The sequence below is a fragment of the Myotis nattereri genome (genome assembly GCF_964212035.1).
Source record: "Myotis nattereri genome assembly, chromosome: 7".
Classification (NCBI taxonomy): domain Eukaryota; kingdom Metazoa; phylum Chordata; class Mammalia; order Chiroptera; family Vespertilionidae; genus Myotis; species Myotis nattereri.
Window position 1 is genome coordinate 40317481 of NC_138082.1, and position 25723 is coordinate 40343203.

The following is a 25723-nucleotide window of genomic DNA, read 5'->3' on the forward strand; positions in this document are numbered from 1 at the left end:
TCTGAAGTGTTTCTTATTTTTGTCCACATAACAAATAACTTGGTTAGTACATATTCTTGAAGAACGATTGCAACTATAATACTGAAGGACTATTGTGAGAAAACATCTTACCCTCAGATTTGCAATTTTACTCCATTAATAACTGGCAAGCTATCCCACATTCTTAGGATACTTGGAAAAATGCGAAATTATCGCTTAGGCCATGAGAACAGAAAACGATTCAGATTTGTCATCACTTCTTGTGTAGAAGAATGTGGGTCTTGATAAGTAAAGAACCTAGAATATACAAAATAAATTATTTGCTTTCTAAAAATATGCAGCTAAGTGCTCATGCTCATAGGAAACTTTTAGAAACATGTCATTAATAGTAATAATCCAATTGCATAAATGCCTTTTATAATTAAAAACAATTTTCTTCTAATGAGATTAATCCATTAATTAAATGAACTCATTTCTCCAGGAAATGCTGTATAAGTACCTTCTTCTAACACAGCACATTGGTATTTTCATGCGGATCGTATGGGATGAATATAATGGGGCAGATGAGGGTCACTCCAATGCAGATTCCAGACGCCACAAACTACTGTTCCATCACAGCTGAAAGAATGAGGGGGGCCAAATACGAGGGTACTATTTCCCATTCTAGATAATTGCTATGAGCAAATGGAGCCCCCGTGTGACCAGATGGTCTGCTTTTTTGAGAGTAGTTGGATATCTGAATTCTCATATGCAACATTCCAATTGTTAACTGCTGTCAAAAAAATGTGCTTTTTAAAAGCATGGTCTGAGCCGATCAGGCACTTCTCTGGCCACCAGCTGCCAACCTCTGCTTGAAGGATAAACAGCCCCTTTGGAATCTGTGGTAGCTGCAAAGTCCCTGCCCCTGCAAGAGAATATTGCCGGGGTGATGGGCCTCTGCAATGGTTTTTAGAAATTGGATATAATGTGAATAAACAGTGATCCTGATTTTAAAAACTGACTCTCTGCTTCAGGTACAAGAAGGGCCAGAAATTGCCTGCAGATGGACACTTACAGGTTTTACACAAGGAGACAAGACATGCGGTGTTCATTCCGAAGGTATGCGGGGCAGACGCAGGCCTCTATGTGGCTCGGGCCCAAAACTCTAGTGGCATTCTCTCTTCCAATGTCATCCTCCATGTGACAGGTAACCGCAGGCCGCCAATCACAAGGATAAACTGGATCATGCTGTGTGTCATCTATGTTAGTGTATCGCTCGTGTACTGGCTACTCATACAGTAACTGTGGGGTTGGCACCCATGGACATCATTCTCACAAGCCTCAAGGACAATACTGTTGTTTATTTTCCTGCATTTCCCACAAAGCACCCCACCAACTGTATCTCTCTTCCGGCCATATTGCTTGTTTGGCTAATACCACTGTTCAGTGAAATAATCCAATTTTCTTTAGTGCTTTCATCTATTTGAGGAGCTTAGAAAATTACTTGCCTTGGATAAGGGTACATTTTTGTATTCTAGAGAGAGATGTGTTCAATATAAAACAGTAAAATTATGCTGTTTGTTCCTTCCTAATTTAGGAGCATGCAGATCAAGGCTCATAGCATAGAGATGTGAGTCAAATTTCAAATCCAATGGTTTGAAAAATGATTTTTAATTGTACACATATACATCTCTTTGTGGAATCACAGTAGAAATATTGAACTGAAGTTGTAATTTTTGTTATTGCATTACGTGTCCTTTAATTTTGTTTTTCATGTCTTGATCTCATTTATTGAAATATATCCTATGTGGTTTCAACATAGTCCACATTCCTGAGTCTGAGGATGCTGCCATAAATAACCGCTCCTCATGTTGATCTCACAAGCTTGCCATTGGAGAATAGATGTGCAACTCCAACTTTAAATGGAGTTTCAAAGCTCCAGAGCTATGCTTGTCATAGAATAAGATGGAACACAGGCAACGCGGGGGGACCAACATTATTCCTGTCATTCCATTGGCAGGTGTGAGGCAGCCATGTTTCGCCTGCTTCTAGTTTTGATTCTGCTGCTGACCATGTTTGCAGCCTATGGTAAGACATATCAGTGTCTCAGTTTCCCATTTGGAAAATGGGGTCATCATCTACCTCTTGGACAATTGAGAGTTTTCATTTCATATCTTATAAAAATCTATACAATTTAAAAAAGCATGCTATGAAGACTAACGGTAATTGTATTGTTTAATGTAATTTATCACACTGCCTCCTGTCTACTAGTTCTCTTTCAGATGTTGTTTCTTCAGAATATTAAATTAAGGGAGTGATGTTCGTATGTGATCTCCAACTCTTCACATATGAGAAAATGACATTCTATGAATTGGAGCTTAAATTCCTTTCTGATTTCTTAAGACTATGTCCTTTGCAGAGACTTGAAATTAAATTCAGGAGGATGCATTTAGTATGTTCTGGGGGTGGAAGGACAGTGTGTAGTAAATTACATAAGATGAATTCTATTCTTTCTTATAAGTATCACTGTGATATTGAAGAATGTTTTATGGCTTTATGAAATATATTACTTAGAAAAGAGGATCATCGTTTTAGCTCCTTTAAAAAATAGACGTAAATAAGAGATGCATTTTTCTTTTTTTTAGATTTTAAAAATAGTTATGTCATGCTAGAGTAAAATCTTGAGTTGAAAGAATAATTCATTATAGTTTTTTGGAGAAGGGAAGGAATTAATCATGTTGCTATAACACTGTCTACAAATAATAAAATATTTAAATGTAATATATTCAAGTTGATATTTAAAAGTTACTGAATTTACCTGAAGATATGAAGTGTGTGGTTGAGTAAAAAGTTGCATTTGTTTTCTTGTGCTCCATATTTAATTTAATTAAAATATTAAATCTCATAATTTTCTTTCAGTTTTTGACATAAACCTATTAAAAGCTTATATACACAGCATCTCAGGAAATACATGGTCTTTTAACTCTCCTATCCTTTTGGTCCAGCTCCAAGTATTTTGCATATCTCCCCTAACTGCTATTCCCATATTGAAACTAAAGAGTAAAATCTACTCATGTCCAAAGCAGATAGGCAGGACCAGGTAACAAATTCTTGCCCCACCCTCTGTCTCGTCTTGATAATTTAGTGGGATCTCCTTTTTCATTTTGTCAGCTTGTTTGGATCTGTGGTATTTAGGGGATGGGGACTTGCCGATTTGCTTCACCTGTTGTATGCTAGTTAATATTAATCCTTCAGGAGCAGGGTGGGACATACATTTATTCATGGTGTATGAACAAATAAGGTGTGTAAAGCCCCTGCTATATTTGATGTATGTATAAATATAAGATTGTACATATATGCATACACATACATACACATACATACAGTTCAAATGTTGGAAAAAAACAGTGCTGATATTCATGATATATTTCAGATAGCTCTCTGTATATCTCTGTGTCTGTGTACCTACCTACCTATTTTTCTGGGCTCTCAATTGACTAGTTAATTCTCACAGCAGTCAAGATGGGAATTCAATATGGGAATAGCAGTTAGGGGAGATATGCAAAATACTTGGAGCTGGACCAAAAGGATAGGAGAGTTAAAAGACCATGTATTTCCTGAGATGCTGTGTATATAAGCTTTTAATAGGTTTATGTCAAAAACTGAAAGAAAATTATGAGATTTAATATTTTAATATTAAAATATTAATTTTATATATTGGTTATATTTATTTTTAATATATTTTCATTGATTTCAGGGAAGAAGGGAGAGGGAGAATCATTGATTGGCTGCCTCCTGCATGGCCCTCACTGAGGGTGGGGCCCGCAACGCAAGGATGTGCCCTCATTGGGAGTTGAACTGTGTCCTCCTGGTTCATAGGTCCACACTCAACTACTGAGCCATGCTGGCCAGGGCAATTGATTATATTTAAATTTCAAAGATTTCAGCATGATTTTCCTTTTTGCTAGGATTTCTGTCTTGATCAAAGAATTCTCCTTATGAAAATACGAACTAAAATTATTGGTTAAAATGGAAAACATAGGAACTTCAAATGATGACTGTATTTTAAGATATAATTATGATTTTCACCCATTTACTTCTGGAAAAAATTCTAGACAGTAATATCAGGACAGTTTTTCAACAAGAAAATGAAAATGAAAGATTAAAGAGAATATATACTTAACAACTTAAAGGAGTGCAGCACAAAGTGTGTGTTAAGCTTCCTATAAGCAAAATCACAGCGTTTCCAGTTCTTTTTCTAATAAAAGTATGTATAAACATTTGGTTGTAAAGTTTTTCTCACACTGAATTCCAGGGGAAATGTACTGTACAAATCCTTACATTTGAACCTCTGTATATTTTATAATACCTAAAATAGTTGGGGGGGAAATCAGAAAAAAATGTTAGCTATTTCATTCAATAATGTTAACATATAGTTAAGACACGGGCTTAAAATAGATTACTGTGAAACCTTCTAACTGCTTCACTTAAGTTTAAATTCCTTCACATAGTATATGAGACCCTTGCATACCTGGCCTCCCCTTCCCAGCCTCTGTTTCTATCCCTTCTGACCTCTCCTCCCCACAAAGCAATATTTAACTTCATCCTCTTTCTCTCCCTACTCCTTTCTCTCCCGAACTCCCGTACTATCTTCTACCCTATCTACATGTAGCTTAACGGCTGCTTACATTTTCAGTTCCATTTGAGACACTTCCCCCAGGAAGCCTTCTGACCCTTTGCGTGGATGCAGATGTTCCTGCTATGTGCACTGTCAGCACCAGAGCTGCCCATCCTCATGTCCGTCAATGCACAGCATCAGAATTGCATGTTCGAGCATCTGTCTCCTCTGTCTCCATCTGTCTCCTCTGGCGAGATCTTTATCAGCAGGATCTTAACATCCCTGTTCATCATTATATTTCCCGCACCTAATATTATATGTTTTGAATTGTTATCAGAGGTAAACAAGATAAACTTCGCTTATTTTTTTCTTCTTGGAGAGAGGGGTTGGGGGATATAAAAAGAGAACAATATATTTGTTCCTCAGTTATTCTTCCTTATTGTGAACATTGCCCAGTCATGATCAGCTTCTAGCCAGGAAGAATGTATAAAACACCTAACCTACAAAACATAAAGAAGAACCCTCCCAATTCTCTGAGTTAGACCCAGAGAGATGCTGGCTCTAGTGGTCAAAATAATACTGCAGAGAGAAGAGGCGAAATCCAGGGCCATTGTTCCAACATGTTAGAGCAGATAAATCAGGCACAGCCATCTTCAGGTATCAGTGCAGAAGTGGGTGTCTCCACGCTCAGAGACTATGTCCTACCTGCCCAAACCAGAAGTTATGAACTTCTTTACAACACTCAACATATTATCAATGTTTTATTGCAGTGGGGGCTCAGTAATCTGGTTGTGAACAGATTTTATTTGAAACCAGCATTTCATTCATATGTGTACTTGAATTCCAAATGAAGGAAGGAAATAATATGGCACCTTGTTCCACTTTGTTTTTATTTATGACCATTCCTTACTAGAAATTGCTATATGAAGCTTTCTTATCCCAAATCCTCACCTGAGGACATGTTTTTATTGATTCTATAGAGAGAGAGAGAGAGAGAGAGAGAGAGAGAGAGAGAGAGAGAGAGATGGATTGGATGGATTGGCTCCCATACATGCCCAACCTGAGATCAAACCCACAATCTGGGTATGTGGCCTGACCAGGAATTGAACCCACAACCTTTCAGTTTACCAGAGCCCCACAGGCCAGGGCACTATTGGACGTTTTTTGACATTCCTGTTGTATCTACAATATTTTAAATGTGTCCATGAAATAGGTTAGTTGAAACAAAATAAAATATTCCCTCCTAGTATGCTCTGATATTGTGTTTGTCAAAGCAAATGCCAAAGCATAACACACCGTTTTCCATTAATAATAAGCAGACTCTTGAGCTACATCGGAAAGCCAAAAGATTTGCATTCACGAGTGAAAGTGTCCTGCTTAAAGCAACAATTCAGTTTCTCTGCTTTTATCACGAGATGAGATTTGGATGTTATCATGTTTGTTTAAGTTCAATCTCAAATGGAAAGTAAAAAGCTACTGATTTGGCCTTTACCCATGAATCCCCACACCACCGCTCCTGGTGTGGTGAGAGTGTGCGTCACATCAGGAATCGCCCAAGCATTGGTGGTGAAGGTTGGATGCATGACATGCCTCCAGATGAACAGTCTTTGATTCTTGAGTCTGATTGGCCAAGTAGCTCTTCCTTTTGTTCAAAGGATATTTCCTCCTTTGTATAAAATGAGAGATTTTTATTTTATTTTATTTACTCCTTAAACTAGGAAGATTTATTTTTCCTCCTTTTATAATGGAGGATTCAAAAATCCTTCTTATTACACCATAAAATTAACTTTCTCTCCTCCTTAAAGGACAGGGAACAGAAAGAATTGTATAGACAAGAATGTTTGAGTGCGTATACTTCCCTGTAGCACAATAAAAAAAAAAAATAGGTGAAGTTGAAACATATTTTAACCATGGGAGTAGCTGGAAAACATTGATCCAACCTGATTTTTCTTTAAACCAGAACAATAATAGTTACATAACTTGAAGTTTTCCATCTGTATTTGGATGGCTCCCTGCTATGGCTTTTTTTTTCCCATTTAGAACCCACATAAGTCAATACTTGTGAAATCCAGCTCCGGAGATAGCTAATGAAATATACCTTTCCCTTTGTCATTCAACAGCTGTTCTCTTCCAAGAATGTTATTGATTCAAACTTCAAAATGACATTTTTATCTTACACTGGCACTAAAAATCATTTAATAAAATCTTTCAGAGATAAGAATTCAAAAGATGAAACTATAAAGAAGCATACTTTAAAAAAAAAGAAACATACTTTACTCATGGCAAATAGTCTCTAGCCCATATTATGCTAGTGATGCTAGAAAGCCCCCTTTCTGTGTAATAAGTATTATGCAAACCCACACACAGACAGGCAAACCGAACAGTTGGACACACAGTAGGACAGCAGTTACCTGGCAGAATGAAAAAGGCTAAAATGCCCACCTGGTCCACAGCCTTCTCTAGCAGCCATCACCATGCCGGCCCTCAGAGGCCTGCCTTTGATTGAAGTTGGTGCAGCTCCAGGCAATGCCTTTTTAAATGCCCTTTTATTCATTTCTATCACTCTTAAGGGAGTAGTGGAATTACTTATCAAATCCTGGTCAAGGTTATCAGATTAAATAAAAATGTCTTCCCCCCCCCCTTAAAAACGAGAAACTAATGATGATTCTTGTGAGGAAATGGCATCTGTGGGAACGGGAAGGCGTTGGACTGCATGCTGTGTACCCCGAAGTGCTGGGAAATGTAGGCAGGAAGCGAAAAATAACCAAACATCAGGGTGAAGAAACTGTCGAATTTGGGCTTCATCCTCTTTCTCAGTGTGAATTTCCTACAGATTCAGGAAACACATGTGTATGTGGGGAGTAAATGTAAATGTATGTGGGGAGCCCCTGAGAGGAAGGCAGAGGTATGACGTGTCTACATGACATTTTTGTTGCCCAATTGGAGGACTATACTGGGTAGAACAGGTTGTCTGGTAGTCCCTAAATTCAGTGACTGGTATTCTTACAAGAAGGCGTGACAGACATGGAGACAGGAGACACACAGGGAAGGGCCATGGGGCCATGGACGCAGAGGTGGGTGACAAGTAGCTGCTGTGAGCCACCCGGCGTGGGAGACTGCAGCCACCGGAACCAAGGAGAGGCATGAGGATTCTTCCCTGGAGACAGCAGAGCCTCTCCTGCAGCACCGTGCTGGAAGTCCTAGCTAGTGAGTAAGACAAGCAAGGGAAAGGGAAGTCACACCGATTGGAAAAGAAGAAATAAAACCGTCTTTATTTGTAGGTAAGGTGATTTTCTACTTAGAAAATCCCCCAAATCTACTAAAAAAAACTCTTGGAAGTACTAAGTGAATATAACAAGTTCATCAAAAGCAGGAAGCCTGCAACAATTGCATCCAGGAGAAAGGCAGGGAGATGGCGAAAATAAATCCCAGTGAATCAGCCGTCTCCACAGGCCAGCGAACACGGATTTGTCCCTTTTCTGGAAACGGGTTACAGACATCACAGATATTTCTAATCTCGTTGCAACATCTAACACTGATTTTTCCTCCAGCTTCCTGTGATTCTTGCGGACGGGGGGCGGGGGGCGGTTGGAAAGAGGTGAATTATCTGAAGGAGACAATTCTCACCAATGTCCTTTGGTACCTACATTCGCTGGCCATGTGCAACGTAAGTCAAATGTGATCATTTGCTGGCCATTGTCATCAATAGCCCAGGAGAAAAATTAGAAAGACATTGTAACAATAGCATCGTAGAGCTGAGCTTCTCCCATAATAACAGAAGAAAAGGAGTCCTTTGGTCTCTGACATCAAATCCCAGGTGATGTATCAGTTGGCACCCTGTTGCACTGCAAGAATGAATAACTATCAAGATTAAGTTCTTCAATATCTGCAAGATGGGCTCATGCTGCCCATATATTTCCATGATTTCTTGGTAGAACCCAGAACTAGAATATGTCAGCCATTGTGTTCTACTTTAAAAAGTAATCAGTTTCATAAAGCATTATCTTGTACTATTAATTAGTTAAAAGCGAATACAAGTGGCTACTTTGGTACCTACATTTAACTGGAAACTTTTCAATGAAACTAATAGTTTTAATTTTGTAAACTTTAATTATAGCTGTTTTCTTCAGCTCCATGTTCTAAAAGGTCATTTTTGCTCACATATGTCATTTGTCTAAAATAGAATGATGATGTACTTTATCACTTAAAGGGAAATTGATGCACCACAAAAGCCAAGTATTTGTGTTTTATAAAAGTATTTGCAAATATAATCACCGAAACAGTGAAGCACTGGTAAGACCCATCCAGGTCTTATTAATGGATGTGCAAGCAAAATACTCATCGTAGATTTTGTTCAAACCTATGTATGCATATTATATAATTACACAAATATTCATTTTCTACTACAATTAAAAATAGACCATGAACACTGTGAAGGGTGACCAAGGCTTCGCAGAATATGCATATATGAATCATGACCAACTCTAAGGTACTAGCTGGTTTTCTTGGCATGACTCTCATTCTTCTGCGCTCTAACTCTAAGGTAAAAATTCCATCAGGGTGATGACGCCATCACACAGACAACCTCAGAATTACAAAAAATTTATATGGTTTCTTTAAGTATGAAAAATTGCGGGTGGTTGGCTGAATCACAATTTTGTCTCACTGCATGTTACATGTCATTAGAATCATTTTGAATTAATAAAAATCAGTGCAAGAGTTTTTTATCTTGGTGATACGTGTGTGTGTGTGTGTGTGTGTGCGCGCGCGCGCGTGCGCGCGTGCCTACTCAGAATGAGTTCACATCTATATGAGTTAGGTAATATATAAAATGCCCAGGTGACACATGATATAATGAGGTTAGAAAACACCTCATTTTAGTGGCACCAGTGTCATGAGCAGCTGATGGCCAAGAGTTAATGAAGAAACAAGTTTTTCTTAGTTTAACAGTTATATAATACATATATATTTTATGTGCATGCTACAAGATAAAACATTCAGCAAGAATCCAGTTTTTAAATGTATAATTAGAAACCAGTCTATTTCAAACAGGATTCCCACATAGCTGAATTAAGGGGGAAAATGCTATTCAGAGATAAACATACATTAGCATATACCTATATCAACTCCAAATAGAAATTCATTTAAATCCCCCATATATAGCAATCCCAAAACAGTTATTTATAAATAGAACTAGAGGTTGCTTTTATTAAATGTAATAATAGTATAAGTCATGCTCAAGAAGCAGCTGATAGTTTTTTAATTCAATGGCTATTGTATTTGAATTGTTCATATGAAGTACTGAGCATGGATCCTTAAAGACAGACTTCATTTCTCAAAGGTCATTAGACATTATATGATTGCTGCAGGAATAACTGTTTTGTATACTCATTCCTTTTTAATTAATGGTTTATATATGCTAATAATTAAATGTATATTATGTAAACATTAGAGTTTACTTGTCTTTTTTTTTTTTTTTTTAGCTCTACTGGGAGTCCTTTAAAATGTAATTTAACATTAAACTCCTGTAAAGACAATAAATTCAATCTGATTATCTCATTCAACATTTTGCAGATAAGGTATATTTTTTCTTATATGAATTATCTTAATAAATTCTCTAAATAAATTATTCCAATTCAAGAGGAAAAATCATGGTGGTAGTTAATGTTTGATAGAGAGCATACTTCTACTTCACACCCATTGCAGAATAGAGATCTGTTTTGTAACAGGATAGTAATCAAAGCAAGTGAAGCCAGTTTTCTAAAACCAAAGGTGCTGGTTTCTCGATGTGGCACTGACTACTGAATTCATTTCCCCTATACTTTCTCACCATGCCTTTAGTTTTACTGGGAAAACGTTTAGGAAAGATGAAATGATAAACAATTTGTTTTGTCTGGCACTAAGTATCTAATCATATACTGCATAGATAATTTAACCCAATGGTCATATTAAACATTTTTCAGGTTTGTGGAGCTGTGCTGGTGAAATTTACAGAAAGGGAATTCAAACAGGATTCCCACATAGCTGAATTAATGGGGAAAATGTTATCTAAGGCAACAAGGTGAAAGTTGATGAAGTTGAGATGGCAAACAATAGCCGTAACCACATGAAGAAATGATAAATGATATGGAGGACAGAAACCACTATCAGTGCTGAAGAGAAAATGCAAACCCAGTTATGATTGTGTACTAATTTTCTTCTCTGTGGTGCTCATTTTAAAAATATTGTGTCCTCCTTTCACTGTTCTGCTTTGGAATAAAAACACAGACATATACATACACCTCCATTTATATTGGCAAACTTGCATATGAATGCATCCAACTATATCTGTATCCTTATGGTGTCTTCTGAAAAACCACGATGACTTGCTTTAGAAAATCATCCCAGGCATCCTCATCTGTCTCCACATGACCATCCCACCTGGGACTCTTTAAGCTGGCTTCAGAAAAGTTTCCTCCAGGTTGGAATGTAGACTGTCGTGTAAACCACTCACTGAGACAACCTGCAAAGTTTTCGATTGGTAGGAAAGAGAAACATTTCTTCATCGTGTGTCCACACTTGGCAGCCCCCTGCTTACAGACCTGGTTTTCTTTAAATGAAGAATTAATGTAAAGGAGGAAGAAAGTGTTTTTTACAACTGCTATGGAACTGCATATCCCAGCGGTTCTCAACCTGTGGGTCGCGATCCCTTTGGCGGTCGAATGAACGACCCTTTCACAGGGGCCGCCTAAGACCATCCTGCATATCAGATATTTACATTACGATTCATAACAGTAGCAACATTACAGTTATGAAGTAGCAATGAAAATAATTTCATGGTTGGGTCACAACATGAGTAACTGTATTTAAAGGGCCAAAAGGTTGAGAACCACTGGCATATCCTAAAGAACACGTTGCTAGCAGTCAGCTGCTTATTTGGTTTAGTGTGTCTTTTACAGCCTTCCTACAGCGGACCAGAGCATCAGCATCACCTAGCAGCGTCCTGTTTGTGCATACTAAAGTTTGAGAGACATTGTTTTCAAGAATACCTTGAATTTTAAAGAGTTCAAGCCTTATATACAACTAGAGGCCTGATGCATGAAATGAGTGCAAGGGGCTCAGCGCTCGCCGCTGTGGCATTGTCCAGAAGGTCATCCAGAAGGACTTCCGGTCTAATTAGCATATTATACTTTTATTATTATAGGTAATTTCATGTTGGTGACATCTGTGCTCCAATGTATAAGATTCACAGTGGAAGAATTCAACATGGAAACACTGAGATAGACTGACAGATTTCTGCAGTGGAAACAGTAAAGGAAGTTAGTGTGCTGTGGACCACTCTGAGATCTGTAGAGTCCTGTTTGGGAATGAACTCAGGTTTAGACATCACATGTTTAATCAGATAGTTTTGACATAATGTGGTGTGTAGGTAATGCCACTAAGAAATTTGCAAAATAGATACCAGAAAAAAAGAACAAACTTGTATGTTCCAAACCCACAGTGCTGCCCAACTAAGCCTCTTAAGGCCATGGCAGATCAGGCCGGTTATAAGGGCTAGAACGCCTGTCTGAAAATGTGCCAAAGATTAATTCAGAATGGGAAAGACATTCTCTGTATTTAAAATTCCGTTGGGGAGGGGGGAAAATCACAAACCACTTGCAGTTACACTCATAGTTATTTGCCCCTCCAGTGAGTATAAATAGCTAACAAGTCAATGCCAACATTAAATGCCCTTTGGAAAGTTTCGCTATATGAGTTCCCAGAGCATACTATTTCAAATGACCTACAAACTTGAGTTATGATGCGCTTACTTAAACATTTTTCAGTCAAAGTAACATCTAATTTTTAGAAGATCATTAGCATCTACTGCTGCCATTGCTGTAAAAGAGATTACCATGGAAGCTTTGCTGTTCATGTTATCATTAAAGTGTATTTTTGACTCCATATACAGTACAAAGTTCACATGGCTATTTTAATAACATTGACATTTTAAATGAGTATCACTGATAGTGAAATTATATAAAACTGGCTCTATACATTATAAGGAATGAATTATAACCAAGGTTCACTTTCATTTTATTTTTTAATGATGGATATGACTTTACATGTCTAATTTAGAATTACCGTTTGGAGATAAGATGAGATAAAACTCAGCCCCTTTATTGATGCTGCTCTGAGAACCTAGAGGTATCTGAACCTCTTGTAAATTGGATAAACATAGTAGGACACTGATTTTATAAAATATATCATGCATTTGAGCCTATTTTAATTTTGCATTCATAGAGAAATGAGCATTTGTTTTAAAAATATGGGCTATTCTGTATTACTCCTGGTAAGTGTCACTATTTTGAAGAACTAAAAACGTAAATTCTAATTCTAGGTCTGCTACAGAAGAGCTCTAAGGATTTAGGGAATTAAATTCTCTGACCTCATGTTCCTTGACTGTGAATGAAGGTGTAAATTAAACTATCTCTAGAAGTACTTCCAGCTTCGCTGATCTCTGAGGGATATTAACTACACAGTGCATTCTTGGTTTTCTCATTACAATAGGGTGATAATATTACCAAGGACTTAATATTTGGGGGCCAAATGATCAACAGGCCTGCCAAGTTTTAGAATAAAATTTAAAGACAACTTCCTGGGAAGCAGAAGGCAAATAAGAACTTTCTTTGCTGATAATAGTACACTCCTTGTTCTCTGTATTCAACCGAGAAGAAAAAAAAAACCTGAGATCTCCAAACAGAGTCATCTAAAAGCCTGGTATACCCAAGCACAGTCAGGCTCTTACTCAACCCCCAGCAGTCCCAGCCTCGTAGCTCTTCAATGCAGAAATGCTGCTGGCAATCTATGTATGACTCATATGATAAAATAACTAAGGATACAGCACATAGTAGTTGATGAAAATGTATCCCTCTGTTAGAAAGGTGAAAGTTAGTCTCTAGAGAAATGCAGCTCATTCTCTTTGTGTAGAATAAGTGTAAAAAATGCATGGTGTTGGAACATAGGAAGTTATTCTGCCAAGTTTAGCATGTGGAATCTTAAAGAAATAAATAGACAGGCAACCTCATAAGACTGTAGTGCCCTAACCAGGGCTATCAACCTGTTCATCCACACAATACCGGCCTTGAAGAAGAAAGCTCAGTACCAGTTTCAGGCAATTTAAAAATTTTATCGGGTCTGCCGAAACCGGTTTGGCTCAGTGGATAGAGCGTCGGCCTGCGGACTGAAAGGTCCCAGGTTCGATTCCGGTCAAGGGCATGTACCTGGGTTGCGGGCACATCCCCAGTGGGAGATGTGCAGGAGGCGGCTGATCGATGTTTCTCTCCCATCGATGTTTCTAACTCTCTACCTCTCTCCCTTCCTCTCTGTAAAAAATCAATAAAATATATTTTTAAAAAAAAAAAAAAAGAAAAAAAAAATTTATCTTTCGTTTTATTGAAATAAAGTAAAATTATTTTTCTATGATGACTCTTTTGAAATAAGCATTTACATATTTCTAATGCTTTCTTCGAGGTGATTCACATAAATTAATGTTTTTTAAAAATATTCTTTGATTTTACTTTGATCTACTTTAGTTCTCATTCTAAGGGAGAAGCAATAGTTTTTAAGTCACTTTTTAAAATATCTTATTGCATTCAGTGCAATTACAAATAGATAATAGTTCATAATTGTCTTCTAAATTAAATTTAAGCCCTGAATAAAAATATTTTTAGTGCCCAAAATATTCAGATATCCTTTTCCTTGCTTTAAATTTTTCTTAGGAAGAGATGGTATGTTTAATTAAGAATACATACCCAAAAGGAAAATCTGATTGTGTAAAATAGTAAATTTTGGTTTTCAGGGTGAAGATAAACTCAAAAGAGAAATTATATGAGTTTTGTCTGAGAGGCCAGAACCCTGCCCCCCAATCCTAAACACACACACACACACACACACACACACACACACACACACGTCCATTCTCTACTAGTGTGATCAAAACACGGAAAATGAGAAGCAGGAACATAGTCATCCAAGTCAGGGCCAAATATAAAGAGTAAAAATAGTATCTTAAGCTTTCAGAACCATCAATTTTCAAAGTGAGCCAGAGGGCAGAGCAGCAGCTATATCTTCAAATAAAAATAACTACATCTTTCTAATCAGCTAAAATGAGATAGAACTTAAATTGTAGTAAACCATGACTTCATGTTCTATTATGCCTCAGAGAGGGGAAGTATTTTTTTGTGTGGTTTACTTGGTGAATATGCTTATGCACATGCTTAATAACCGTGTGCAATAAATATTCCACTTTTGTTCTCTAATGTAATGGAATGATTTTAAAATAAATATTCAATAGGTATGTACATTGAAACCATTCTATATGGAAACTGAATTTGCTCAGGTTTTGAGGAGAGCATTCTGTAGGTTATCTACATAGAGGACTTATTAAAGTTTTTAAAGAGGAGGAAGATGTAGTTTTCATGGTATATTCCTCTAAGGCAGGGTTTCTAACCCTGGCACTATTAACACTGGGGCCAGATAAATGTTTATTGCGGGGGCTGTTCTGTGCACTGTAGGATGTTCAGCAGTGTTCCTGGCCTCTACCCATTAGACATCATCTGCACCCCCACCCTCAGTTGTGGCAACCAAAAATAATCTCCAGATATTACCAAATACCCCCTGGCAGAAAGCCATCCCTGTAGATAGCACTGCTGTAAAGATACAAGTTAGCACAGGCTTGTTCAGAATCAAACACTGGTGTTTTGTTCAGCAAACTTTAGAAAATAAAATCATGGGTCAATGGAGGGGGTATGGAGGTATGTATATAATACTTTCAACAGTAAAGATTTAAAAATTAAAAAAAGAAAATCCTGCAGTTAACATAGCCTTCACAAAGAAATATTATTTAACCTTTTCCTTTACCTGTTTTTTTTTCTTACGTGGATTACTTCTATCGTGGGTAGATTACCAAATAGTTATAGTTTAACAGTGTGATAATAATGATTATGTGCAAGCAAATATATCAAATAGAAGCCCACAAATTCATCAGATTGAAGTATGTATTCTCCTGGGTTTTGATCGAAAAGAATGTGGAGGATATAATTTTTTGGTAAAGAGGCTAGCTACATTTGTAACCCAAGGCTACATGCGTAGTTCTAAATGTCATCAATACCGATTCTGTCTAATGCTATGCCATAGGACAGTCTCCGAGAATGTGGCTTTCACTCTGGAAGCCCTTACTCTGACAAGTCCCCATAGCGCATGGCATCATTTGGTAGCTTAAGAGCAAGTTCTCTCCCCTTACATGTGAGGAAAGTAGAATTGAACAAGATGACTATATTCAGGAGTCTTGAATTAAAGCCACCGTTTTAGGTTTTGTTTTTATTTTTGCTTTTACTTTCTTTTAAGGGAAACTATTGGTGGCTGCTAGATGTTAGGAGTTAGAGATATTGCAGTAAAAAGAAAATTGGCATCATTTATAAATACTTCCGAAAATGAACACATTTCAATATTCCATATGTGTGGCTTGTATCAGCAATTTAATATTTTTTCTTTGTAGTACCAGACAAAATTCCAACATTCCTGGACAGTGTTGGACCTGCCTACCTCCAGGAAGTGACCATGTGTTACTTGGTTCAAAGAAGACTTCCAAGTTAAAGAACATTATGTGGTTTTTGCCTTTATTTTCAGAAGAATCTATTGTTTTTCTTAACTCTTATATTTCCTAAGTGTCTTGTGGAGGTAACCATATTTCCAAGTATAAATCTTCAAATGTAAAACTATCCACAGCCCATATGAATATTGTATGCTTTTTTATCTTCTTAACTTCTAGAGCTATTGCATCACAATCTATATACATAAAAGCCTAAGTGACTGGGTGACCGGCCCACCTACCAGTAGCTATGAAGCACACTGACCACCTGGGGGCAGACACTCAATGCAGGAGTGGAAACCACAGGCATGGAAACATGGAACAGACTGATGAATCTCAGAGGGAAAGGGGGAAGGGGAGGGCGGGAAGAGATTAACCAAAGATCTTATATGCATACTAGAGGCCCTCGGCCTGGCCTGCACCCTCTCGCAATCCAGGACCCTTCGGTGGATGTCAGAGAGCAGGTTTCAGCTCAATCCCCGCAGGCCAGGCTGAGGGAACTCACTGGTGCACGAATCTGTGCACTAGGCCTCTAGTAATAACTATATTAGGCATCTCTAATCCGCATACTATATAACATTCATGAGGAACCTAAAGTTCTCATTTGGGATTTCTCTTAAACCAGGTTTTAATCTCATCTGAGGAGGCCAGTATATGAAAACTGTCCAGTTACCTAGAGAGTGAGCCCATCCATTACCTAGGAACCATGTCCAAAGTTGTTTTCCATCATTCTCTCATTATGGTATACACTCTAAGTACCAAAGTACTTATTTTATTCTGGTCAAAAATGGCAAGGAATTCACACCTATGCAAAAGGCTAAAATCTAAAATACTGACAACATCAAATGCTGACAAAGATGTGGAGCAACATGCACTCTTATTCACTGCTTGTGGGATTGCAACACTTTGGAAAATAGTTTGACGGTTCCGGTTCTTTATAAAACTAAATATACAGTCAAGGCATAAAGACTCTTTACCTAACAGACCTTTGGGTGAGGAGTTGAAAACTTATATCCACAAAGATATTTTCACCCCCTTATTTACAGCTGCTAAAACTTGAACCAAGCTGTCCTTCAATAGGTGAATGGATAAACAAACTGAGGCACATCCAGACAATGAAATATTTTTCAGTAACAAAAAAAAATGAAAATGAGCTATCAAGCCACAAAAAGTCACAGAGAAAACAAATGCATATTGCTAAGTGAGCAAAGCTAATCTTTGTATGACTACAACTATATGAAGTTCTGGAAAAGGCAGAACTTAATTGTATGGAAACAATTAAAAAACAAACAAACATTAAAGCCAGGAGTTTGGGGGAGGGGAGGAAGAGTTGACTTAGGTGGAACATTGGGGATTTTTTTTTTTTAATTCTTTATTGTTTAAACTATTACATATAGTATTACATATGTCTCATTCCCCACCCCACCCCCCCTCAAACTTTCCCCTGACCACACTGCAGCACATGCCCTTGCTCCCCTAGTGCCTGTGTCCATCGGTTATGCTAATATGCATGTATACAAGAGCACTGGGACTTTTTTAAAATATATTTTTATTGATTTCAGAGAGGAAGGGAAAGGGAGAGAGAGATAGAAACATCAACAATGAGAATCATTAATTGGCTGCCTCCTGCACGCCCCCTACTGGGGATCAAACCTGCAACCTGGGCATGTGCCCTTGGTCAGAATCAAACCCAGAATCCTTCAGTCTGCAGGCCAACACTCTATTCACTGAGCCACACCAGCTAGGGCACATGGAGGATTTTTAAGGCAGTGAAACTATTGTGGATACTGTGATTGTGGATACATGTCATCATACACTTCTCAAAGCCCATAGATTCTACATGCAAAGAACGAACCCCCGTGTAAAGTATGGACTTCAGTTAATAATAATGTATCAATATTGGGTTATCAATTGTGGTAAATTTACTACACTGATGCAAGATGTTAATAATAGGGGAAACATGTAAAGGGGAAGGCTTATGGGAAATCTTAGTACTTTATGCTCAATATTCTGTAAGACTAAACCTACTCTAAAAAGTAAAGTCTATTGATTTTTAAAGATGTTTCTGAAAAGGAAACCACTAATTTCTTAAATGATAAAAAAGTGAAATTTAATCAAACTATGGTTCTTAGGCATAAAATGGAATGATTAAGTTTTAGACATCACTTAGATTTTTCAGTGCCACTGTTTCTTTTTTTTTTTTACTTTTAACTTCTTTATTGATTAAGGTATTACATATGTGTCCTTATCCCCCCATTACTCCCACACACTCATGCCCTCACCCCCCTGTTGTCTGTGTCTATTGGTTAGGCTTATATGCATGCATACAAGTAGTGCCACTGTTTCTTAAAACTATAACAATAAAACATGTATTTTAAAAGAAAAATATTGTTGCAGAGCCAAAGAATTTTGGTTACATTATTTTTAATACATTATTACTTAAATTTGTACAAACATTAAACTAAATATAACTTATTTATGTTTATTATACTAGGGGGAAAAGCTGCAAATCAAAGATAAAACAAAACCAATAAAATTATTTTTGTCATCATTCACTAATATGACAGTATGTTGCTAAGACTAATCACTGCTTAAAATGTGAATATGTCTTATAGCAGGCTAGAAGGGAAGCCAAATCATCCTTCCAAAGGCTGCTCAGTGACATGGAGTTAGAAGGATAAGTTTGAGTTCATGACCATTAGGCTCAAATGTGCTTATTCCTCACGATGTGGTGAAGGTGCAGTGAACGTGTGGGCCTCTCAGGTCGCTGCCTGCACCTCTCAGATGGTGCAGGAAGGGATCAGGGCCACACTTGCCTTGGTAACTCCCTTTCCGCACTCCTAGCTGAAAAGCATGCTCACGACTTATTCAAACCATTTTTCTTTTCCTTGAATTCTACACTGGCCTGAAAGCCATTCTGTCTCATTAAAGTAACTTTGAAACTCTGCCTACCATCCAGAAGCTGTCTAATCCTCAGAGAGCAACCCTTTTTCTTTCATTGTTCAGGGTTGGCCTCCGGGTTACCTCTTAAGCAGATTGCTACCCCTACCCCCACCCCACTCAGAGAGGATGGAGGTCTTTATTCAGTCATTTCTCATTCAGCATTTTAAAGCCTAATTACAGAATCAGTAGCAAGTATAAAGAGACATGTCTTTGGAAGCATATCCTTATTTATTCACGTGTCTATGTATCATGTCCTGTGAGGTGGGAAAGAAGAAATGAATGTCATGCAAGAACTGCAAGACAGGAGCTGTGTGGCTGAGACGGGGAAGACCATGCAAATACCAACAACCTCCAGCTACAGCTTCCACACTGAGCATGCACTACATACTGTGCTGTGAAACAAGGCTACATATTATGATAATGTATCTAAAACATGGTACTATATCTAAAACCAGTTGTAAAATTAAAAAATAAAACAAACATTTAGAAAATCTAGTTAATAAAAGCAAAATAAAGAAAATGAGAATATTCACGATGAGTAAGTGAGTATTTCTATTTCACAAAGAAGAAATTAAGCTTCAATGATTAGTCCAGGGCCCTTCTGCTAATAACCAACCAGCACATCTGGGATTTGATCCAAAGTCTGTCTGATTCAGAAGCTGTGCTGTCCATCATTTTCCTCTACTTTGTTACACTCGGATGTTGGGGTCCCTCAGGGCGACAGCAGGGCTTACTGAAGTGGGGCTGATGCTGATATCTTCAGTGTATGTTGAAGCATGATGCCCTGAAAGCCTTCAGAGGAGCAGAAAGTGGTAGCCAAGAACCTTAGCTTCAAAATAAGAGTAGACATTTTTCATGAGTAAAAAGGTGAATGTCTACAGGTGGTCAAGGGAAGCCAGGGAAAGACATGCCTGTGTGGACACTGAGCAGCTTCCACCAGCTGAGGCTGCTTGGGAAACACCATCCTCCAGACTAGAGGGACCACATTTCAGCGAAGGCAGGAAGGTGGCAGAAGCGCTGTGAGAAGACCAATATGTGGAATGTCTGTGTACAGCAGAATGGGGGTCCCAGAGGGCTTGGAGAATGTAAAGTCAAGTGCAAGGAAGGCACATACAGCACCAACAACAAAGAAAGATTTTTCCAAAAGGCTCATTTCCTTCCCCAGCTGTCTTCTTTATGTGGATGATGGTTGTAACTTTTTTGTTAGGGTTTGGATATTTTGATTTTTATGAAAATAATACATGCTTGTTGCACTCAAATAACATAACTAATCACTTCAGTATCCTGGGCCTCTTTCCAATCCTGCTTTTCTTGCCTGGGTATGATTTCCTTTGTTTAGATCTTTTTGGCATTTGGTCACTTTCATCCACAGAATAGCAGTTTAAGGGAGTGTCTTTCATGGAGCAAGTTTTTTGTTGTTGTTCTTTGTTTTGTATTTTATTAACTAGATTTTATAAATTAAAAAATGTTTTTAAATTTCACAGCTAGTTTTGGATATAGTACTATAATAATTCATTTAAAAAAAATAGTGATATGTGTTCATGGTGAAAATTCAAACTCTTCAGACAGGTATAAGGTAAAAATTAAGTTTTTCATCCTTGCCTTGAGACAGGTAGTCCCAACCTTTTACAGGCTATCACTCTTCACCGTTCGTTTCTGTATTGTTCCGTGGCTTCATCTTCAAAAGCCCATTAGTGTCATGGACTCAAGAAAAACAATGCGTAGCTAATGCCTCAGCCTCCTCCTGTAGCAGTAGTTTCTGACACTGAGAAATGTTTGCATTTCATGCTGACCCACCCCAGGGTGCTTGTTTGCCTATTAGGCATTTACAATGGAAAAATCCATTCAATGTCTCTGAGGACTATTCTGCATCAATATTGTACAATGCAAGAGCATAATTACCAAACTGGAAGTGGATTTATGTACAAAAATATAAATCACTTGTAAGGTCGTGATTGTTGTTGTTAATGCCAGTGAGAAAATGTGGAAACCTTTACATTACAACAGGGAATGGGAACTTTGTTTAAGACTCTTGAAGAAACTGTTAATCACTTCTCAGTCAATCGCACGGAACACCAGGCGCTTAGCCAGAGTACTCCGGGTTTTCAGGTTCAATTCCTGTCAAAGGAACACCTGAGAGCAGTGATGGCTACCGAAGGCCTTTTGGACATCACAAATTCTACAGATGGATCAGGGGCTGGGGTCCCGCTCCCATTCCAAGTCTTTTTAAACGTGGACTGTATTTCCTTCGCCCCTCATTCAGGTGCATTCAGCGAGTTGCCTTTTAGTGTTATGCCCTTGACTTTTGTTAGAAACTTCCACCCAAAATATCAACCTATAAATTAGGCCACTGCTATAGGTATATTTTAAAAACACTTTATGTTCTGTATATCACTCAGTGCCCCTTCTATAAAGTACTACATGATACCTTATTAAAATTCAGTGTTAGAAAAATTGCACTTCCCTGAGGAATTGGTCTACTTTCCTATGTATATTGGAAATCATGCCTCACTTTTTTCTTTCACGTCTAGGTAGCTCATCACCAAACTAAAAATCAACAATAGCAGATATAGTGTTCCTCTAGGTTTGTGAACTGAGGCTACTCTTTAACATGGTTTGAGTTTACTACTTTGTCTCTATTTCCTCTGGCACATTCTTTATTTTCATTTCTCTTATATTTTATGTACTTTCACTGAAATGCCTCGATTCCTTTTTTTTTTCATACTGGGAGGAGTTTTAATAACATTAAAAAGAAATTTAAAATCAAATTTATAATAATATTTATTAACTAAAATGGACAAGGCCCAGAAATTATTCCCCATAATGATTTCCACTGAAATATTTCCAAATACACTCATCTCAGGAGTGAGCACTGCTTAGAAGATGCAGATCTCATTGCCTCAATTCTTCTGTGGAATGAAATGAAAACACCAGCCCAGGTCATCCTCCACGAGGAGTCCTGCTTTTGCTCCACTGCTTGTCCATCTTGTCCATCTCTGGTTTCCTGAGCACTTGGTGTCTCTATCAACCATTCTGGCTCTTACCTTTCATTGCTCTCCTTGCACTGTTACATAGGTCTCTTGTCTTTCCAACATCTAAGTGAAGGATGTTACATTTTCCATATCCCCCAAAGTTCTTGGTACATGGAAGACACTCATAAATCACTTGAGAAGCAAAGAAAGGTAAGAGATAAGAAAAGGGGCGGGAGTTGGAAAGAAAAAGAAGTCTGAATTTCTGTTAAAAATAACGTGAGGCCTGTAAGGAAGAAGTCTATTGGAAGTTGAAACCATTACCTAGCAATGAAGGCAAATGCTTAAGTTGGTTGAACCTGAGAGTTTTAGTAGGGTCTCCATACAAATAAATCAGTTCATAGTCGGGGCAGGGAGCACATGCCGCTCAAAAGCCTCACTGAAAAGTTTAGTGAAGGGACTAACTACTCCAAGGAGGGGGCAGGTTCATGAAACTTAACAGGAGATGGCATAGAGCCCTGAGAATAGCAGTACAAAGTTCTAGCTACAAACAGTTACCAAATCCAAAGAGAGAACCTGTAGGAAAGGGGTCCCTGAAGGGAGCATGGCCATAGTAGAGGAAAGACAATGCCAAACCAGAGCCAGGCAAGGCAGAAGCCAAAGGAATAAATATCCCAAGTGTTTTCCTGCCAGCACTTCCCTTAGCTGAGCCTTATCAAAAGCCAGAGGGCTAGGAGGCCCCTCTGGAGGGATCAGCCTCCAGGGGTAGGGAGTGGGATGGAAAGGAGTAAATAGTGGGTGGAAGGCCACCAGAGAAGATCCAGCACCACCCCCACAATTTGCTTTCTCAGTGAGGGCTTTCTTCTAAAGGATTTTATATTTATAATTAGGTGAGGAGGTGCGGGGGAGGGGGTGCAGTATTTGGCTAGAAATGTGAAATAAATGGGGTGAAACAGAGATAAAAATGACAAGTCTCTTCAACGGACACAAAATATTCAGAATTCCAAATGAACATAAATCATGATTTAAGTCTCAATGGATCTTACAAATATTTCAGAGCTTACCTTTGTTTTTTTTGAACAGTAGAGCTGCCTTCAGGGTCACTTTTTAGATTTTTATTCCACACAGGCTCTCTCACTTTTGGAGGGTCCAATCCTTAACACATCAAACATATTAAAATATACCCATCAAAAATGCATTAGCTCGTTGACATGTCTTCTTTTGTAGACTTTCAATAAACATCTATTTTCCATTTTTGCAGATTCTGTTTTATATTTCAGAGCAAAAGCTATTTTTCAGCTCCCAAACTCTTTTTTGGCCCTGAAAGAGCCCTTAATCCCTAGGCCCTGTGCCTGCAGTGGTTACTGGATAAAATGAGCCCGACTGGCTCCCTTCAGTGTGTGTGAAGCTTATTCTTTGACAATAATATCACCTCCAGGCAGCGTCTGCTAGTGGTTGGATCTGATCTGGTTTGTGGTTTCCTATACCAAGCGCCCATAAGCCAGCTTATTTCTTCTTTAAGATTGCAGTAATTCTTGGACTTTGCTTTAATTCCACGTATAAATATCATTCACCTTTTGATGTCCTTCAGAAGGATATAACGTTTTTATGAGCTCACTTTTGGATTTTTCAAAAATTTCTTAGAAAACACTATCTGGATATTCAGCATGGCAGTTAAGTAATTAATCAAATCCATATTTCTAAGCACAGAAATTATTTTGTGTCATGCTTGGTAACAGCAAACAAACTAAATGCCCACCATGTGTCAGGGCTCCCTGTCCTGGGCACTGTCATGTCCATTCTGTCATTTGATCATCCCAATAACCCTTTGACATGGATATTATAATCCCCAGTTTACCCCTGACAACTGAGACTCAGAGTCTAGTGAGTTGCCTAAGCCCATATAGGGAAGGAGCAACATTTCATGTTCTCTTTCTTGGAGTCACTGCTACTGAGAAATTCAAGACTTTATGATCTGTGTTATGTTGGCATCATACATATCTAAAAGTTTTTCCCCCTATTTAATTGCATTAAATATGCTAGTAACTATTGATACACCTGTAATTTATTGTAGAAATCAATTAATTTGATCTTACTACCCGATTGTAACTGGAAGTAGTAAAAATGGGATAAATGAACATCTCCCTTGAATTTTAAGCAGCACTTTCTTGCCTCCCATGTCCCCAGTGTAGCGTTGCATGCCTTTATAATTCAAGGAACACAGAAGAAAATGCATTAGAATGGATTGTTGGGGTCAGCATGTTTTCCCTGTGTATTTCCTGAATTTGTTCTTCTACTTCTTTCTGTAAAAATAGCTCAATGATAAGTCTATATTCCAGCCTTAAAATACTTTATAAGTAGACAGGACTTTGTAGGTATTACATGACTAGATATTGCTGTGCTTACTAAAATGCAAGCCGCCCCCCCCCCAGCCCCCACCCCAGCCCAGGGCCACGGTTTCTGTCTTGTGTATGCATTGCTACAATCCCAGTGTCTGAACTGTGTTTAACACAAAAATGCACACAAAAATTTTCATAAATTAAAAGACATAAATTTTACTCTTCTCTCTCAGAAAAGACTTTTACGTTATCCTTAAAAACTGTACCCATTTCTCAAATAGCCCCCAGTACGTCATCCCTTTGGTAGATGGTTCTGTGTAGTATAAACAAAGTCCGACACCATAACAACCGTGCAGATGACGTTACTGCCTGAGTCTAGGTCTCAGTCATAGGCTACTGAGAGTTTATAAGAAACTGATGTGGACCACAATATCTAAAAGTGAGGGAACCATAACTGCCTTCTTGGTCACCACTGTCTAAACATCATCCAGCACTATGCCTGGTAAAAATTCACCACTCAGATATTTGTTGCATCAATAAGTGATGACGGAATCCAGAGCCATCATTTAGCACAGTGTTCAATACTGAGCATGTACTTAATAGTCATTGAATTGCCTTGACTGTGATGCTCAAACAGAGAATCACTTCATGCATTCCACAGCTAAGTAGGCATTATATTTGAATTATCAGCTGCTTGGGATTATCTATGGGACTCCTCCCACTGTTAGGATGATAAATTAAGATCTTACTGCATCAGCACATGCCCCAAATCTGAGTAGCATTTGGTTTCCACGGGGCTAGCTTACTATATTCCATCTATGATACATTGCATTTTAAACTGATGTTTACCATGATAGCACTTACTGTCCATTACTGTTTACTAATCCAATAATATGGCCTTTCCAAAGGCCATATTAGTTATTTACTAGCTGCCCCTTTCCCTTCCTTCCTTCCTTCCTTCCTTCCTTCCTTCCTTCCTTCCTTCCTTCCTTCCTCCCTCCCTCCCTCCCTTCTTTGTCTTAGCTCTGAATGTCATATAAGGATATAAATGCCAAAAGGCAAGGATCTTGACAATACTGCAAAGTCTAGAAATGTCTAAGAACAGTGAATAGACAAGCAGCATTGGAGGACAGACATTTGGTCTATCATCTTATATTGGTCTTGAGCTCTCCGTATTGCACCGGGTCACAATGACACAGCTTCAAGATTCTATTTGCTCGTTCCCTCTGGTTGCCATAAGAATTAAAGTGATTGACTTTGGTTCCAAGAACTGTAATAAGACATT

At 38.1% G+C, this 25723-nt stretch overlaps 1 protein-coding gene across 1 annotated transcript in view; it reads left to right on the forward strand.

The window, feature by feature from the left end:
* The window catches only part of LOC308522075 (titin-like), a 308401-nt gene that overhangs the window by 1976 nt on the left and 280702 nt on the right, over window positions 1-25723 (forward strand). Inside the window, 1 exon segment of the mRNA XM_081095258.1 lies at window positions 993-1077. Within this exon segment, the coding sequence (XP_080951384.1) occupies window positions 1022-1077 (56 nt within the window). The 5' untranslated portion in view covers window positions 993-1021.